Source organism: Erpetoichthys calabaricus, chromosome 11 (assembly GCF_900747795.2).
Source record: "Erpetoichthys calabaricus chromosome 11, fErpCal1.3, whole genome shotgun sequence".
Lineage (NCBI taxonomy): Eukaryota > Metazoa > Chordata > Cladistia > Polypteriformes > Polypteridae > Erpetoichthys > Erpetoichthys calabaricus.
The window spans coordinates 43,903,822-43,923,220 of NC_041404.2; the positions used below are offsets into that span (position 1 = coordinate 43,903,822).

General features: G+C 38.3%; 1 protein-coding gene across 3 annotated transcripts in view; it reads right to left on the reverse strand.

Moving 5' to 3' along the window:
- Positions 1–3,174: 3,174 nt before the first annotated feature.
- LOC114660369 (nucleolar and coiled-body phosphoprotein 1-like) overlaps positions 3,175–19,399 on the reverse strand; it is a 78,916-nt gene continuing 62,691 nt past the window's right edge. For all 3 annotated transcript variants that reach the window (XM_028813035.2, XM_028813032.2, XM_028813030.2), the window contains 4 exons: positions 13,143–13,637; positions 11,198–11,319; positions 7,224–7,277; positions 3,175–6,401 (listed from right to left, as the gene is read on the reverse strand). In XM_028813035.2, the coding sequence (XP_028668868.2) occupies positions 7,236–7,277; positions 11,198–11,319; positions 13,143–13,637 (659 nt within the window). In that variant the 3' untranslated portion in view covers positions 3,175–6,401; positions 7,224–7,235. The remainder of the gene's footprint in view (positions 6,402–7,223; positions 7,278–11,197; positions 11,320–13,142; positions 13,638–19,399) is intronic.

The window sequence follows — 19,399 nt, forward strand, 5'->3', positions numbered from 1 at the left end:
TGAATGCCAAGCGTCACATTTGGAGGAAACCTGGCACCATCCCTACGGTGAAGCATGGTGGTGGCAGCATCATGCTGTGGGGATGTTTTTCAGCAGCAGGGACTGGGAGACTAGTCAGGATAAAGGGAAAGGTGACTGCAGCAATGTACAGAGACATCCTGGATGAAAACCTGCTCCAGAGCGCTCTTGACCTCAGACTGGAGCGACGGTTCATCTTTCAGCAGGACAACGACCCTAAGCACACAGCCAAGATATCAAAGGAGTGGCTTCAGGACAACTCTGTGAATGTCCTTGAGTGGTCCAGCCAGAGCCCAGACTTGAATCTGATTGAACATCTCTGGAGAGATCTTAAAATGGCTGTGCACCGACGCTTCCCATCCAACCTGATGGAGCTTGAGAGGTGCTGCAAAGAGGAATGGGCGAAACTGGCCAAGGATAGGTGTGCCAAGCTTGTGGCATCATATTCAAAAAGACTTGAGGCTGTAATTGCTGCCAAAGGTGCATCGACAAAGTATTGAGCAAAGGCTGTGAATACTTATGTACATGGGATTTCTCAGTTTTTTTATTTTTAATAAATTTGCAAAAAACTCAAGTAAACTTTTTTCACGTTGTCATTATGGGGTGTTGTGTGTAGAATTCTGAGGAAAAAAATGAATTTAATCCATTTTGGAATAAGGCTGTAATATAACAAAATGTGGAAAAAGTGATGCGCTGTGAATACTTTCTGGATGCACTTTACCTCAGCACTTGTAGTCTTCCATTAACCTTTCACCCACCCAACCCCTTCACCACCAGGACTTGTTTCCCCCAAATCAGTACACGGTTCATGCCATTTGATAGTTTTTTTTTTTTTTAAATTCCCTATTTATGTGCAAACTCACTCAAGTGAAAAGGAAATGTACCCTTCAATAAAAAATGGTACCAGGAATACGAGATAAAATGATTATATCCAGTTGCCTTTTGTTGTCACAAACATGCATCGGAAACACAGAAGGCATGTTTACGTTTCAAACAGAACGTATTCAGTAAGTTTTAGGTTTTTATTTTCCGTTGATGCCTCATGCCCCATTTCCTCAATTAAAAAGTGCCAGTACAAGCAACATATTTTAAAAAATGTATAGAAATTGCTGAATTTTAGAGCACAACTTCATGTGGCAACTGCATATATACCATGTTTGGGAAGAAATAACTTGGACTTGAAATCAATACCAACCTTATCCTTTAACCCATGTCTTCTTATTGTGCAGCAGCAGGTCCAGGCCACTCTTGCACATGCTACACAGAAGTAAAACAGTTTTGTTGCAGATCAATTCTTGCTTGTCCTAGTGACTTGTCATTGCAAAACACAATTTTAGAGTAAAGTGTACTTTTTTGAACTCAAACAGGTAATTAGTAGGAATAAAGGGAATTTTTGGGCTAAATATAATTTCACCCTGAAGGACAGCAGTTCTCAAACTGTGGGGCGCGCCCCCAATGTTGCCATATGTGGCGTAATTTCGCTATTCGTAGGGAAGTTTTAAACTTGTAGCGGTGTATCGGCAGCAATAAATATAGGAATAAATTTTATTAGGGTTTCAAAAAAACATTAGGGGGGCGCGATTAAAACTGTTATGAAAACTCGGGTTGCAAATACTTAAAAGGTTGAGAAACGCTGCTGTAGGAGATCCTGTAAAAGTGGCAGCTTCAGTCAAGAGTTCAATGTAACACTTTATCTGTAATCTTGTACCATTACAAAGTTTTGGAGGGTTTAAAAGCAGTATACACTGAATTGTGGTTGACTTTAACTTATAACATATAAATGTGCATAAACGTCAGTGCCATGTGTCCCAGCTACAAAATATTTCAGGGGATGTACTTACTTTTTCATGTGATGGTAAAATGCCTATCAGAAAAATTCCACTGCATGATACTCCCATCGAAAAGCTTCAGAGTAGGGATGATATACTTTTGATAATGTGGAGTGTTTCATGCATGACATTAAGTCTTCTGACCAAAAAAAATCAACTTTGGCTTTATATCCAGATGACTTCAGAGTCTCCCATGTGCCTACTGACAAGCTCTAGTCGAGGTGTCAAGTGCGTGTTTTTTCTTTGCCAGTCTCCCATAAGGCTTGTGACAGATGAAGCACTTTGGCAACAGTTGCTGTTTGCAGAGTCTCTTCAGTCTCATTCTCAGCAGCTCCATTGGAGTTATCACTGGTCTCTTGGTGGCCTCAACAGTTGTCTCTTCTTGCACGATCACTCAGTTTTTGTGGTTGCTCTGCTTTAGGCAGATTTACATCTGTGCCGTACTCTTTGTTTCTTAGTGGTTGCTTTAACTGGATATTAGGTGACTTGAAATATTTTCTTGGGGGTGATGAAGTCTGTGGTGACCAACACTAGAAAGAAGCAAAACGATTTCTAAACAGTCCATGAAAAAAACCTCACGTTAATGCTGTTGTTTAATCCACATATGAAGCCGTCCTTCTTATGCTCACAATGGCCCAAACACTTATATTATTACTAAAACATTGTCAAATAAACCACTTCTGGATCACACTGTCATGAACAAATAATATAAGACACATCGGGATGCACCCAAGCATTTGAAATGAAGTCCTTGGAGATGCAAACAAACTTAAACTTACTGGTACAGCAGTTATTCCTTACATGAGCCAGTTTTATATTTTAATAAAAAGAAAAAAAATTACAAAGCCTTTTTTCTGTTTGCACGCTGGATCAAAAGCAGGGGTAAAACAGTTCAGTTGCAGAGTTCAGTTAAGATATCAGGAGTTCACTACCAGAAATTATTAGGGATGATGCAGAGTAACTGGCCTCGAAATCTTTCAATCAGTCCTCATGACATACTATTGTATACAGAAATTGTCACACACAGTTGAATTTTCAATAACAGCGTGGATAATCAACATTTTATACATTTTTTTTCCTTTTAATGCTAAAACATGCTACAATAATGTTACAAAAGTATGCTAATTACATTGATGAAATCATTGCCGTGACCTGGGTAAAGGCCACCCATCAGTCTCTGTCTTTTTTCAATGTTTTTGTTGACCAAGGCCTACTTAAAGTGCTAGCCAATCAAATCCATCTACATTAACCTTTATTTAACAGGTACATTTTTGCTAAGACTTATAAATCAGTAGTGTGCGAAAACAAACATGACAGAAACCATAGAAGCACTAAATCATGTATTTTATCAAAATTAATCTGTAAGCGCAAGTGAGCATTTACATGACAAATTAAATATAAATCACAGCTAAAACAACACAAAAAATTCACATGTTCAAAGATGATGGCTAGTGCATTATATAAAGTCTGACAAAAGGTTAAGGCACAGAGTCAAGTAATCAGGGTGTAAGGTTCCGGAGGCTGAGTCTGAAGAGGTGGAAGCGTCAGTCCCTTTTGAAAACCGGAGATGGAATTCACAATTCTGATGTTCTGTCACCTTGGTTGGCTAGGGCTAAGAAGTTGCTCATATGCGGTGCATTTTCTCGGCCTCAACAGCGCCATCCTCAGCCAACCAGTGCAGACGTAAGTAGTCTTGAGGTACACCAAGTCAGATCTCCTTACTGCTCAGTATACCAACACTGGAGATTTTAATTCAGTGTTAGCCAACATCAAAGATTTTAATCCAGCGCCTTCTGCAGTTGGAAGCCAGTGGAAAGAGTTGAGTATCAGCATCTTGGCATAATGAGAAACTATAAAATGCCAGATTCAAGAACACAGATGAGAGACTTGGAGGGAATTATGGCACTGTTCTAACATGATCTATTATTATATTGAAGGAACTAGTATCTAATATCAAATTGGTGATGCAAAAATATGACCCCCACAATAATTGTTTCAACAATTTTGTGTAATTTTCCAAGTGAAAAATAGTAGTAAAGACACAAAGGCACAGTAGGATAAGAGATAACATGTTGAATGGAATCATTTTAAAAAAAGGCTGATGTATAGCCTTTAGCATATGCACAAAGTTCTAAAGCCCTGAGTTTACTTGCCACATATCAAATGTAGAAAGCATGAACCTCTTGTACAGTGAGGATCTGGACATACACAACTGATAATTTTACAAAGCTGAATATGCACTGAACACTCAGCAGTTATGCTAAAAGCCAGATCTTGGGAGATTAAGAAAAAACAAACAAACCATCACACACTGCTGAAAAGCAGGACACACTAATAAGATAATACAGAACACGATCATCTCATTCAAACAGTTCCATTGAGAGGGGTAAGAATCAGGCTAGGAATGAAACAGGGGTAGAAGATGTAGAGGATGATATATATTTAAAGCAATATGTAGCTAGGGCAACATCTAATCTTATCAGGGGTCTTCAACACATCGCTCGAGAGCTACCCCGTTAGCTCACAACCCCTTTCCAAGTAGCTCGCCAAAGGGTTAATGAATCCTACATAAATTTGAAAACTTGATTAGTCAAATTAGGGGTGGGCGATCTTTCCAAAAAAATCATATCATGATCCTTTTAACACAAAATCACGATCCACAATCTGAATTGCAATCTATCTTTTCAATGTGGTATACACTTAGGAGAATATCTGAACTCAATCTCATCAAGATCTAAGTAATACTTTATTTTATATATCAAACAAAGTTGAATTCAATGGTTCTCTTGTTCGCTAGCTAAGTGGAGTTAAGGAATATGCCCCGAAGCTGGCGAGTGAGTGAGGAAGGCCTCTCCCCTCAGCCCGCTGTGTGGATCTCGAATTCGCGCAACTAAATTGGTACTGCAAGCGAACTATGTACGATACATAGCGAAATGAGAGAAGTCGTAAAATCAGCCGGAATGTTCAAACAAATTATAGAAAATAACCCGATCTGAATTCATTAAGTAGTTCTATTATGAAAAGTGGACAGACATACAGACAGAGAGACATTGGATTTTATGTATTATATATTAGTAAACCTTCAAAATAATGTGCAGTTAAAGTTTCAACAGCATTCTCAGTATTTCTGGAGCTTAGCAGAGCCAGAAAACTATACGAATCTTCACTAAGCAGCTCTGAAAATGTCTGCTTTGTTTGGGTCTCCATACCTCTGTGAGCCTGACATTAATGTCATGAAATCAAAGTTCAGAACAAAACTGATAGACGAATATTGAAATGACTCGATAAGAGTGAACCTCAGTGGCTCCACTCCACCATCCACCTGCCTCTCTTGTTGACTCCATACAGTGCCAGTCACCTGACTAACTCAAAAACACATCACACGTGCAACTGAACATGTGAATAAAGTGAGACAGTAACATAAAACAAAATGACAGATGACTAAGTCGTATCTGTGTATTTGGAATTGCGTTGTTTGGTTTTGACAGCACTCATGTTTTAATTCAATAGTGTGAGATACACTAGAAAATGCATACAGACATACAAAATGCACTTGCAGGGGAACTATATACTTTTTGTGACGTTTTAATGCAAAATGTGAGTTGTGGACACCAACATTTTGTAAATGTTCAGGCAAATCAAGCGTATTCAGTTTGTTTGGGTTGAAATAAGCTATGAGAATAAACGTTAGAAGGCAGGAGTAGCTATCAGCCATTTTTATTTTGTAAAAGTAGCTCGCTCTCAGGGGAAAACAGGTTGGAGACCCCTGCCCTAGCTACATACAATACATGCTTTAAATATTGAGATGTGGAAGTCTCAAATATACACCTTACATTAGCAACTCCAAATGTCAATTCAGTAACTTCTTCCATCTATCCACCCACTCACACCAAGTCATAAAAAATAAAAATAAAATAAAATAATGACCTGGCAATATGCCTTACAGTCATGGAAGAAAACAATCCGAGTACTGTACTTGCAGCCAATTCATACACACAAACAGAGGAACATGCCAAGTCCACCCAGAAGACAAAACAAACTGCGGCCAAAGCTCTCTGATGTGGCCCTTTGTAACGTCTGTCCACTTTCTATGCCTGCTTCTTTCTAGTCTGGATTCCTGAGCAAAGCATATAAGGCAAGGGGCACAAGGCCACCACAGATCAAAATGTATTAACCAAAGTACCATATTTATTAACATATTTATAAAAATAGACAATGACAACTTTGTTAAATACATCTTGACTATAATCTTTTGACAAACTCATGATGTTACATACATGATGTAAAATTGATACGAAGGCACTTTTTAGCACAAATCTACAGATTTTGACATTTCATAATAATGTCTAATGTAACAAATGTACATAACATTTGGTAAATATTAACAAAAGTATCAAGATATTAAAATGAAACAGATACATTTTAACATGTTTTAAATCTTCACCTGTGAAAAGTATTACCACATATAAAATAAAATAAAACATTACAAAATAGAGTGATAATGTTTGAGGCTTCTGTCACAGCCAAAGTTGCAATCACATATCACAATTGTACCTAAAGAATAAAAACAGAAACATTTACCATTATATTCAGCTTATTAAAAAATACCTGTTTATAGTACATTTCATGTAAAACTGCAGCCCCAAATTCCTGACAGATATTCCTTTTCTGTGGATGGATTCAGATGTGTGGATGAAACCTGCAGCCTTTTTCAGCCTTGCACTTTAATCACTATGGAGCTACACAGCCTACATATCATTTTTACCATCAATAATTTATTCTTGATATGTATTTAAAGTGATTTTTAGTTAAAGAAAAATACATGAAATTATTTCCTTTCTACACCAGCTCTTCTCACATGATCCAAAATCGTCTTAATAGTTTAAAAGAAAAATGTTCTCATTGATGAATGTTTGCCTGTCCTTCTTAAAGATTTAGAAAAATCTGAACAGTCATTGTCAACTGCACTTGTGCCAAAACTAACCCCTTCCTTGTTCATTATTCTTGCTTCAATACACATTTTTAGAGATTGTTGTAGCATTCTTTTGACTCCCCTTCTCGCTTATGATCTCAGAAAAGAATCTCACAACAGATTTCCCCCATTGTTGCAATGAGACCACAGAGATGGCATAACTACAGCTTAACTGTACAATACAGGTACAGTGAGCATTACTGTGAAGACATGTCCAGAATTTTGTAATATAACCCACAGAATTACCTTGGGAGAATGAGGCGACAGTACTGTTAATTTTAATCAAATAGCTTTATATTTGTACAAAGTAATCCCTTCAAAACACTTCAACACTTCAAAAGAGAGACTGCAATGCAACTGTTCTCACTGCACCCCTGTTAACACGCTTCTGAATGGGTACTGACCTGCAAGTGAAATTAAATGGAGTCCTCCAATTTGCTCTTTGAGGATTTCTTTTTCTGGAAAAACAAGAAATGCAGATGTTCATTGATAGCAGTCTAAAAGCTTTGCCTACTTTTACAAATGATTCAAACTGGCAATCACAGAATAATAATTGCCCAACACCAACCAGAAATACTGATGGTATGAGTGGCACATCTTATTTTACACAACTCCTTCAAGTATCAGGGTGTGATTATAGATTAAATTTGTCTAAATAAAGTGCTAATGTTTTTATTAAAAGGTAGTTCTAAACCATTATAAATATACTACCTGTTTGCTACTGCATCTGTAGGGCATTTGGTGTAGGATTTTCTGTTAAGTCTCTACAAGACTGGCAAGGTTCTTATTGTGATCATCTTGGGGTGCCCAACTTTTACTTACTAGCAATGTGCCTGATTGGCAGAAAAAGTTGTTAACATAATTTGTGGTAGCTGGAGAATATCAGGCTTGCTGGATTGCAAGACAGTTCTTTTCAATGCTGCAAGGATTGACAGACCACAGTTTGAATGAGAGTAGACTTTAGATTTCTATCAAAGAATTTAGGACTGTGTTTCTTAAACTAAGTGTCGTGACGCAAACTAGATTGTGGACATGTTTATGATGGGTTGCCACACAGTTGTGTAGTAAAATTAGCCAAGTTCATCCAAACAAGAACTCTGTGGTGAGTAATATACAACACTCTGTTTGGTGTACTATTTACTGTGGCAGCATATGATCGGAGATGTACCCACAAACAATGCTGTTAACACATCACACAGAGAAGTGATACCACATTTTAGATGTAAAGCAGTAGCTGCTGTTAGTTTTAAAACCACATTGTGACTCATTTACTGATCTGTTCTTTTGTTTTGTCATATATATATATGCACATTTTAATTTTTGTATATATTGTGGGAGATGGCTGGTCATTCATCCCGGCCAATACCCCCAGGGCGCTAGATGGAGCCCTCCCTGCAGCATGGAAGTGCCCCAAAAACCAGCAGGGAATCCTGGACAATGGAGTTTTTATTCCCGACCCTGCTGGACACCGTGGGGCCCGCCAGAGGACGCTGCAGGGAGGCTCAAGGACTTACATGTGCCCTATAACTTGGAAGTGTGTCTTAATTACCGCGACAGAGGAAACAATGTACTTCCAGGATGAAGAAGAAGAGTTTTCATCTGACCTGGAAATGCTAACTAGTCACATGGACAAGGGTTCAGGAGCACTTCCGGGTCATGGACTATAAAAGATTGTGGGAAACCCAGACGAGTGAGCTGAGCTGGGAGGAAGGGTGGCTAAGTGTCTGGAAGTGGAGGATTAAGTATTGGTGATTGATTATTGTATAGTGTATGAGTAGTGTGGAGTGGAGGGTGCTTGTGCACTTTATTATTATAAAATAAAAAAGTCTTGGACTTTTACCTTGTGTTTCGCGTGGTACCTGAGGGTTCAAGGGAGCAATAGCGCCCCCTACTGTTATTATATATATATATATATATATATATATATATATATATATATATATATGTTACAAACTTTACTGTCAAATAATGCAAAGAGTATGCGACATGTGTTTTGCCCTTATTTGGGCTAATCAGGTGTACACACTCGTCTGCACCCCTCTCAGGGATCAAACCTCGGACGTCAGTGTCAGAAGCGAAGCCTCTTTACACGGCGCCACAGCGTGTGGTTCGTTTATTTGACAGCCTGGAGATCAGAGTAATTACATTCATAGCATCCGTTGTCTGAGTCCCGATCTGATTGTATGGGTGGTTACCTACCAGGTAACGCATGTGGTATATATATATATATTTATATGGAGAAAACAATTTATTGACAACACATACTTCATATGTGCAAGATGTTTTACAGGAATGTCTCAACCTGCACACCATCATGTTCAACACATGTACCATAAGTGGCACATGAATTGTCATTAATAATTGTATACAAGTATATACATAGCAGTACCAGTAGTGTTAACATAATTTTGCCTCACCCTGTATATTTTAGAAACACCTTTCATTGCTTTTATCCCAACTGTACTTCTAAATGACACAATAAATATATACAAGCAAGACAAAGTTACACTTTAGTTTTAGAACCTTGTCATACCATTACAAAGTTGGAAGGTTTTGGGATTTTGGTTGATGCGAATTAAACAGCCTTTTCAAAAAGATTTTTTGAAATTCTTGTTAACAGGCTTGTAAAGTAAAACATTACTTTCTTTTATCATTCTAGTGCTGTGTGTTTTAGTAGTGATATAAATCTATTAAGGGAAACACGATGGCAAAGTATTAAGAATTATTCTCAGCCGTATCACTTTATGGAGTTTGCACAAACATATGGTGTTATGGATTTGACTTTGGTTTCTTTTCCTATCCCAAAATCTGCATTTTCAGTTAACCGATAATGCTAAAATTGTCTGGTAGAGGTTACTATGCTCTGTAATTGAGTTGACTAGTATTCAATCCAGCTTATGTCTAAAGATGCCAGGATACATTCTGTCTCTTCATGGACCTGTAATTGAAAAGTGTGACTTTGGAGATGACACAGACACATGTACTGCACTGGGGGCATGTCCTTAGCCTCATTTCTATTGCGCAGAATAGAACCAACACTTCTGAAATTTCGACAAAACACAAATGTGAATCACCTGTGTTTCCAATGAGTGATTTTATGCATATAAAGTTTGTTTTATCACCTAATGGTGATAAAAAAAATGGTTCTGTTAATTTCAATTGTGTTTACAATCGCCGTGTTCATTTTTAACCAGAAGTGATGAAAGCGAATACAACAAAGGGAAGGCTAACTCCCTATACTTGGCAGAGGCCACATATTAGCGATTTCTTTGTAATCGTCCAAAATGATTTTACTGAGGAGCCATGGGTACAAAATTTTAAAATAAGCAGCTCAACATTCATGGAAGTATGCAGCCCAATAGGCCCTCTTTTGTCCCCTGCTGATACATGAGGGAGACAGTCGTGATTGAGAAGTGCATAGCCTTCATGCTTTATAAATGGTCTACCTGTGTGGAGTACATGGTTGTTACTGAGACTTTTGGTGTGAGCAAAACCACTGTTCACAGATGTGCAAATGGTGTGTGTCAGGCCATATCTTCCTAACTAATGAGGCAATACAACACCTTACCTGAAGTGGAAGAGGCATGGCTGATTTCGAAGCACAATTACAAGGCACACAAAATACCTCAGGTGTATGGTGCAATCAACATCTCACATAACCCTATTTATGCACCAAGTGATGGGTATCGGGATTATGTTAACAGGAAAGTCCGGACATTTATTGTTCTGCAGACAGTCATTGACAACAGATTAATGATCAGGGATATCTGAGTGAGGTCACCTGGTAACACTCATGATGCTGCTGTATTCGCCACATCACAGGTATTTGAAAATTGATGTCATGGAACCTACATGCAAAAAAAGTGTTTCCATTGCAGTTTTACAAATTACTTGAAAAACTACCCCAAGTGAGCATACACATGTTTTGTGAATTTTGAGAGTATTATCACAAGTCATGTGTTTCCATTACTGTTGTTTTGTTTCGCAATTTCAAAATGCACATTAAGGAGGTTAATGGAAACGCGACTACAGTTAGAAACGGAAGGCTGGTATAGAAGCATAAGAAGAATACATGATGACAACCTAGAATTTACATAAAACCTGAAAATCTATTCACTCCATCAACCAATCTCATCAATAAGGACCACTGTTTAAATTTAAAATGTGTAAGAGTTGCAAAAAATATCTTTACCTAAAAGATACTTTGCACAATGTAGATCTGTCCGACTACCTGTTAATATAAATGCTTACAGGTGAAGTGATTTAAGATTAAAATTAAAACATAAAATAGCGGTGGTATCTGAACCTAGAGACTTACGCATTATAGTCCAACACATTATCCACTACTGGGACAAAGTGCTTTCTTTAGCAAACTTACCTTTTTATGTTTTCCCAGGCTAAGTACAGGACTAGCACCTACTAAAGCAGGCGAGTCATGTACCACTCTCGGAGCAGAAGGGTAAGGTGTTGCCTTTATCTTTTTTTTCTTCTTAATTTTTTCTGTAAGACAGAGGTTGTGCACAATAATCACAAGAGTAAGAAAACAATTCAGCTAATAAACATTCATATATTAACAATATAATAAATTGTGTGCAGTCATGTGGTGATCAAACCACAGAAGGCCGCTCAACACTGCTAGTAAAACAAATGAAACAAAATGATTGACATTTTTCTTGTTTGTTGTAACGTTTTTCTTGTTGGTAATATAATTTCACTACCAGTCTATAAATAACTGCTTGAATAAGGTGGCAGTGATTTACACTACTAATGTTTTTCTACATTATTAAAATATCTAGATAAAATTTTAATATCAGACTCCTGGTTTAGATTCTCTCTTATACCTATTAAGTGTAAATATTTCATATTTTGAACATTTTTAGTATATATCTTGTGCATTTTGAATTCCAAGAAAACTCACAAGAATAAACATGGTAAAGTTGACCGATATTTTCAGATAATGTAGTTATACTCACTAATTAAGGTGCTGGGGAGCAGTGATGTATTTCATGATGATGAGCACACACAGGTACAAGTGACAATAATGATCTTATAAAGTTATAAACCGATAATGATGTATCGCCTTTATTGTAATCCCTACGGCAACTCTGAATCTGAGAGAACTTGGAAATTTTTATGTTAAATTTTTGATCAAAATTCACTCATTTGCAATTATCTGTTCCACAAGGCTTATTCTCACCTGGACAAACCTGGCAGCATTGTGAGGATTGTGTGTTTTGATTTCTCCAATGCCTTCAAACCATCCTGGGCTAAACACAGCAGGTGGATGAGCCTATGCTGTCCCGGATAATGGATTACTTGTTGGACAGACAGCAGTTTGTGAGACTCAAGAACTGTGTTTTTGGTATGGATGCGAACAATACTGGAGCACGTCAAGGAATAGTCCTGTCTCCTTTTCTCTTCACTATGTACACCTCCAACTATACAGTATAAATATAACACCAGGTTATGCCACTTGCAGAAATTCTCAGATGATTCTGCACTTATGAGGTGTATTGATAAGGGGGTTGAGACAGAGGAGAGGAGTCAGGTGGAGAACTCTGCTTCTCTGTGCATCAGGAAAACCAAATGAACTGGTTATTGACTTTTGCTGCACCAAACAGCCTCTATGACCAGTCACTATTCAGGGAGTGGATGTAGAGCAGGTGTACTCCTAGAAGCACTTTGGGGTCCACATCAATGTCATGTTGGACTGGCATCGAAACACATAGGAACTATTTTAGAAATGGCAGAGCAGGCTCTTTGTCCTTAGGAGGCAGCATTGTTTAAGGTAGGAAGTCAAATCCTAAACATCTTGTACAACTCTGTGATGGCCAGTTCAATTTTGTATGCTGTGGTGTGGAGTATAAACCACAAACATTAGGAACTTTTGATTGCACAGGAGCTAATTGTTGACCACTTATAGAACCAACAGTAGAATAATTCTTTCTGGATGCGGCCCACAACTTTTTGACTACCCCTCATAAAATCCCCTTCATAAGATTTTTGACAAAGCAGAATGTTCCTTGTATTAAATAACCATTTATTATTACTGCAATGTTTAAGTGTTCCTAGTGTGCCTTTTATATTACATTTAAGATTTTACATAGGATAAAATTGGTTTTGCATAAATACACACTATATTCAAAATTGTCATTGTTCATTTGTATGACAGTTTAAAATAACACTCAACTAAAGTGCTCAAATTTCTCATGACATACCGAACCACGTTATTTTTAAAACAAGAAGTGTTCGTTGACTGCTACAGAGGAGATTACTTTTCTACACATTACTAACATGTGAGAATTTCTTCTACAAGAACTCACTTTTAGACAGGACACTTTCTTCCTTTTCTGGAGCAGGACTTGACTTTTTTGATGAATGCGTTATGGAAGATGTATCATCATTCATCAGCTGTAGTGTCTTAGCCAGCTTTGGCTTCTTCTCTGTCTCCTCTTTATCTTTCTTTTCTTTTTTCCCTGAAGACTTCTTCACCCCTGAAGGAGCACTCTCTTCCCCTTCATCAAATGAGGACTCTTCAATGGGCTTTGCTACTGAAGCTGCCTTCTTACCCAAGAGTGCTTTGATGGCAGTAGTATCTTCTGCATCATCTGAATCACTATTAGAATATGACAGTTGGTGGTTACCTAAAGACAATAACTCCTGTACAGATATACATTTTTTAGTCCTGTTTCCATTTGCATTATCAACATCTCCTCGTTTCTTTATCAGTAGTTTCTTTTCTGATTTCTTCGTGCTTGATTTCTGTGTGATGGTGGTAGGGGTTGACTCAAAATCACTCTCGTCAGATAAGTCACTCTCTGTAAGAATGCAAACACATTTTGTTACTACCTGTAGGAAATCAAACAAACTTTGTTTAATGTAACTTTTTTATTAGTGGCCACTATCTCAATTTCAAATGGCAGTTAATGTTTGAGACAGCAATAATGGAATAATTCAAAGACTTACAATTTCTCAATCTTTATCAAATTATTAGCAGTCTTTATGCTATAACAACATCTACTGAACAAGATGGAAATCAGTCTGATTTATTTCACTCTGAGGGGTATGGTGGGTTTCAATACCCCTTGAAGATTTACTGCAAGCCAGGGGAGAATATTAAGAAACTGCAGAAAAAAAGAGGTGTGACTGAAAACTGAAAGTGCCTCTTTTGAAATATTAATTCAACTTAAAATCTTTGTAGATCGCCTTCGATGCTACATACATAATGTACAAACACTGCAATGGCACAAATAACTCAGATTTGTATTGTAACCTGTTGTTAAAATCATATTCAGTTTCAGTTATTTTTGCTTTTTAAATAATCTAAGCCTGTATTGTTTTAAACTTCACTCTTTAAGAATTTTCAGTAGACTTTTATTATGCTGCTCTGATGTACCTGGACCTATAAAGAAGACTCTGTCCAAAAACTGTGCTTTCAGTCTTAATAAACAAAACAAAATCAAAAATACAAATAAAAAAACAAAAAACGAGTTTAACTGATACACAGACTGCAGTGTACAACCAAAATAATAGTAAATTACTAATGACTCCACCATGCAGGTAACTTCATTTGGGCAACTGACAGCCACACCATAAATACAGTGCATCCGGAAAGTATTCACAGTGCATCACTTTTTCCACATTTTGTTGTGTTACAGCCTTATTCCAAAATGGATTAAATTCATTTTTTTCCTCAGAATTCTACACACAACTCCCCATAATGACAATGTGAAAAAAGTTTACTTGAGATTTATGCAAATTTATTAAAAATAAAAAAATTGAGAAAGCACATGTACATAAGTATTCACAGCCTTTGCCATGAAGCTCAAAATTGAGCTCAGGTGCATCCTGTTTCCCCGATCATCCTTGAGATGTTTCTGCAGCTTCATTGGAGTCCACCTGTGGTAAATTCAGTTGATTGGACATGATTTGGAAAGGCACACACCTGTCTATATAAGGTCCCACAGTTGACAGTTCATGTCAGAGCACAAAGCAAGCATGAAGTCAAAGGAATTGGCTGTAGACCTCCGAGACAGGATTGTCTCGAGGCGCAAATCTGGGGAAGGTCCCAAAACAATTTCTGCTGCTTTGAAGGTCCCAATGAGCACAGTGGCCTCCATCATCCATAAGTGGAAGAAGTTCGAAACCACCAGGACTCTTCCTAGAGCTGGCCGGCCATCTAAACTGAGCAATCAGGGGAGAAGGGCCTTAATCAGGGAGGTGACCAAGAACCCGATGGTCACTCTGTCAGAGCTCCAGAGGTCCTCTGTGGAGAGAGGAGAACCTTCCAGAAGGACAACCATCTCTGCAGCAATCCACCAATCAGGCCTGTATGGTAGAGTGGCCAGATGGAAGCCACTCCTTAGTAAAAGGCACATGGCAGCCCGCCTGGAGTTTGCCAAAAGGCACCTGAAGGACTCTCAGACCATGAGAAAGAAAATTCTCTGGTCTGATGAGACAAAGATTGAACTCTTTGGTGTCAATGCCAGGCATCACGTTTGAAGGAAACCAGGCACCGCTCATCACCAGGCCAATACCATCCCTACAGTGAAGCATGGTGGTGGCAGCATCATGCTGTGGGGATGTTTTTCAGCGGCAGGGACTGGGAGACTAGTCAGGATAAAGGGAAAGATGACTGCAGCAATGTACAGAGACATCCTGGATGACTACCTGCTCCAGAGCGCTCTTCACCTCAGACTGGGGCGACGGTTCATCTTTCAGCGGGACAACGACCCTAAGCACACAGCCAAGATATCAAAGGAGTGGCTTCAGGACAACTCTGTGAATGTCCTTGAGTGGCCCAGCCAGAGCCCAGACTTGAATCCGATTGAACATCTCTGGAGAGATCTTAAAATGGCTGTGCACCGACGCTTCCCATCCAACCTGATGGAGCTTGAGAGGTGCTGCAAAGAGGAATGGGCCAAACTGGCCAAGGATAGGTGTGCCAAGCTTGTGGCATCATATCCAAAAAGACTTGAGGCTGTAATTGCTGCCAAAGGTGCAGCGACAAAGTATTGAGCAAAGGCTGTGAATACTTATGTACATGGGATTTCTCAGTTTTTTTATTTTTAATAAATTTCCAAAAACCTCAAGTAAACTTTATTCACGTTGCCATTATGGGGTGTTGTGTGTAGAATTCTGAGGAAAAAAATGAATTTAATCCATTTTGGAATAAGGCTGTAACATAAGAAAAGGTGGAAAAAGTGATGCGATGTGAATACTTTCCGGATGCACTGTATGTGGCTCTGTACAATTTCAAACTTAGGATTAATATGAATTTAAAAACGCAAAGCAACAATTAGGTAATTAGCTGATTATAGCTTTTGTAGTATTACCTTGTGTGACATCTCCAAACATGTTAATGCTACAGTATACAGTACTGTGCAAAAGTTTTAGGCAGGTTTGAAAAAATGCTGTAAACAAAGAATGCTTTCAAAAATGGAAGTGTTAATCATTTATTTTCATCAATCAACAAAATGCAGTGAATGAACAAAAGAGAAATCTAAATCAAATCAATATTTGGTGTGATCACCCTTTGCCTTCAAAACAGCATCAATTCTTCTAGGTACACTTGCACACAGTTTTTGAAGGAACTCGGCTGGTAGGTTGTTCCAAACATCTTGGAGAACTAACCACAGATCTTCTGTGGATGTAGGCTTCCTCACATCCTTCTGTCTCTTCATGTAATCCCAGACACACTCGATGATGTTGAGATCAGGGCTCTGTGGGGGCCATACCATCACTTCCAGGACTTCTTGTTCTTCTTTACGCTGAAGATAGTTCTTAAAGACTTTGGCTGTATGTTTGGGGTTGTTGTCCTGCTGCAGAATAAATTTGGGGCCAATCATAAGCCTCCCTGATGGTATTGCATGATGGATAAGTATCTGCCTGTATTTCTCAGCACTGAGAACACCATTAATCCTGACCAAATCTCCAACTCCATTTGCAGAAATGCAGCCCCAAATGTTCAAGGAACCTCCACCATGCTTCACTGTTGCCTGCAGACACTCATTATTGTACCGCTCTCCAGCCCTTCGACAAACAAACTGCCTTCTGCTACAACCAAATATTTCAAATTTTGACTCATCAGTCCAGAGCACCTGCTGCCATTTTTCTGCACCCCAGTTCCTATGTTTTTGTGCATACTTGAGTCGCTTGGCCTTGTTTCCAAGTCGGAGGTATAGCTTTTTGGCTGCAACTCTTCCATGAAGACCATTTCTGGCCAGACTTCTCCAGACAGTAGATGGGTGTACCTGGGTCCCACTGGTTTCTGCCAGTTCTGAACTGATGGCACTGCTGGACATCTTCCGATTTCGAAGGGTAATAAGCTTGATGTGTCTTTCATCTGCTGGACTAAGTTTCCTTGGCCGACCACTGCGTCTATGATCCTCAACGTTGCCCGTTTCTTTGTGCTTCTTCAAAAGAGCTTGAACAGCACATCTTGAAACCCCAGTCTGCTTGGAAATCTTTGTCTGGGAGAGACCTTGCTGGTGCAGTATAACTACCTTGTGTCTTGTTGCTGTGCTCAATCTTGCCATGACATGAAACTGTCTTCCACAACCTCACCTTGGTAGCAGAGTATGGCTGTTTCTCACCCAGTTTTAAGCCTCCTACACAGCTGTTTCTGTTTCAGTTAATGACTGTGTTTCAACCTACGTGTGACACTGATGATCATTAGCACCTGTTTGGTATAATTGGTTGATCAGACACCTGACTAGAATCGTACAAAATCCCTGACTTTGCGCAAGTGTACTTATAAGAATTGATGCTGGTTTGAAGGCAAAAGGTAGCAACACCAAATATTGATTTGATTTAGATTTTTCTTTTGTTCACTCACTTTGTTTATTGTTATCAATTTACAAAATGCAATCATTTATATTTCTGAAAGCATTCTTTGTTTACAGCATTTTTTCACACTTGCCTAAAACTTTTGCACAGTACTGTATCTTAGGTGCGGTGTATGCTGCTTGACACACAATCCTGGCTACACACTGTGAAACAGTCTTTCCCATTATAATTAGAGCAGAAAGTTCCACACAGTTTTCAAAAACTGAAAATTGCACACTCTTCAGATTTTACATAACATCTGACGCATGAAACTTAACTTGTGAAGTAAACAAAGAACCAGGAGAAGGGAATTATGGTATTTCATGCCCATCAAGAAAGAGCAGTTTTTAACTATTAAAGCTATCCAAAATTTTATGTTAACTCGGAAGGCAAAGGATTTGAGATAAGGTGCTGGTGATGTGTTGATCAGCAGACACAAGTAGCAATTTTACTATAATCTGTACGTGAGACAATAAGGATCCTACAAACCTCTTTATTAAAACAACTATAATACTTTTCTGCAGAGCACAAATAAGGTGACTAAGATGATTAGCGCATCAATTAGAAAATGGTGATGAGAGTTTTTTCTTGGGTGTTGCTGATATATATGCTTATTATAATTTATGCATTTTCGCCTTATAACTAGCAACCCTTAATTAAATGCAGAGTAACTAACAGCAGGGACTCACTTTGATGACTTAAGGCCAGTACATTGTAATTATTTATAATGACAGACTGAAGTGTATTATTCTGTCAAGCATGCCTAACCTCTACATTATTCATCAACAGACTCCTTACAGACACCTCGACATAATTAAGAAGACCCGTAAGTAAACCTTTGTCCTGACAGCTATTTCCATTAACATCATCTGTCTCTTCCATAGCTTCTCTGGCTTCGTCACCCAGCTTTACCTGGAGCTTCTTTTCACAGGAATTCACTACAAAACAATTACTTTGAACAGGAAAAATACCTTTTCATCTATGTTTTATTACTATCCTACAAAGAAATCTTGTGACAGTGCTCATCTTAAAATGTCCATACTGCTATTATTTCATCAATCCATCCATCCCTGCCTCCCCTCTTATGTTTCTTTTAGGCCTATTCAGTTGAGGGTTAAGTGTAGCTGTTGGCACAGTAATGATGAACCCTCTGATTGGTGCTAGTTTACCTCTAAAACCTAGGGGCCTGTGAAGAACAAAGTAGCCAGAGGAAAACAAACACAATGGCATAAAAAACTATTATTTGAGATAAATACTCTGAAACTCTGTGCAGTTTGTCACAGGAGCTTACAATACTTTGTACTATATGTTGCCAAACAATCTCAGTAGGGTCAAAATTTCTAGAGTTATACCATAACGCAAACGCAGCAAGCATTTTACTTCTCCTCTTGACAGGACCACCTTCCAAATGTTCATAATTACTTCAAAGTTGTATACTAGACACATTTCACAAGCCCTATTGTCACAGTACTGTATCTTCAAATACGGCCTTTCACTTTATTCTACTACCTCCTAGCAATCTACCAGTCCAGTCTGTTGAAGTCTCTCCCTGGGTCTGTCCAAAAGTCTCCTAATCAATCATTATAATCAAATTTTGCTTCAAGCCTTATCAGGCTTGTTTTTTGCTTTCTAATATGTCACTCCTAAATTAAATTTTTATAACCGCTACACAAACAACATGATTAAAATTGTATTTTTATTTAGTAAGGCAGAAAATGAGGTGGGAAATTACTGCTTGCTCAAGTTTTCTGTA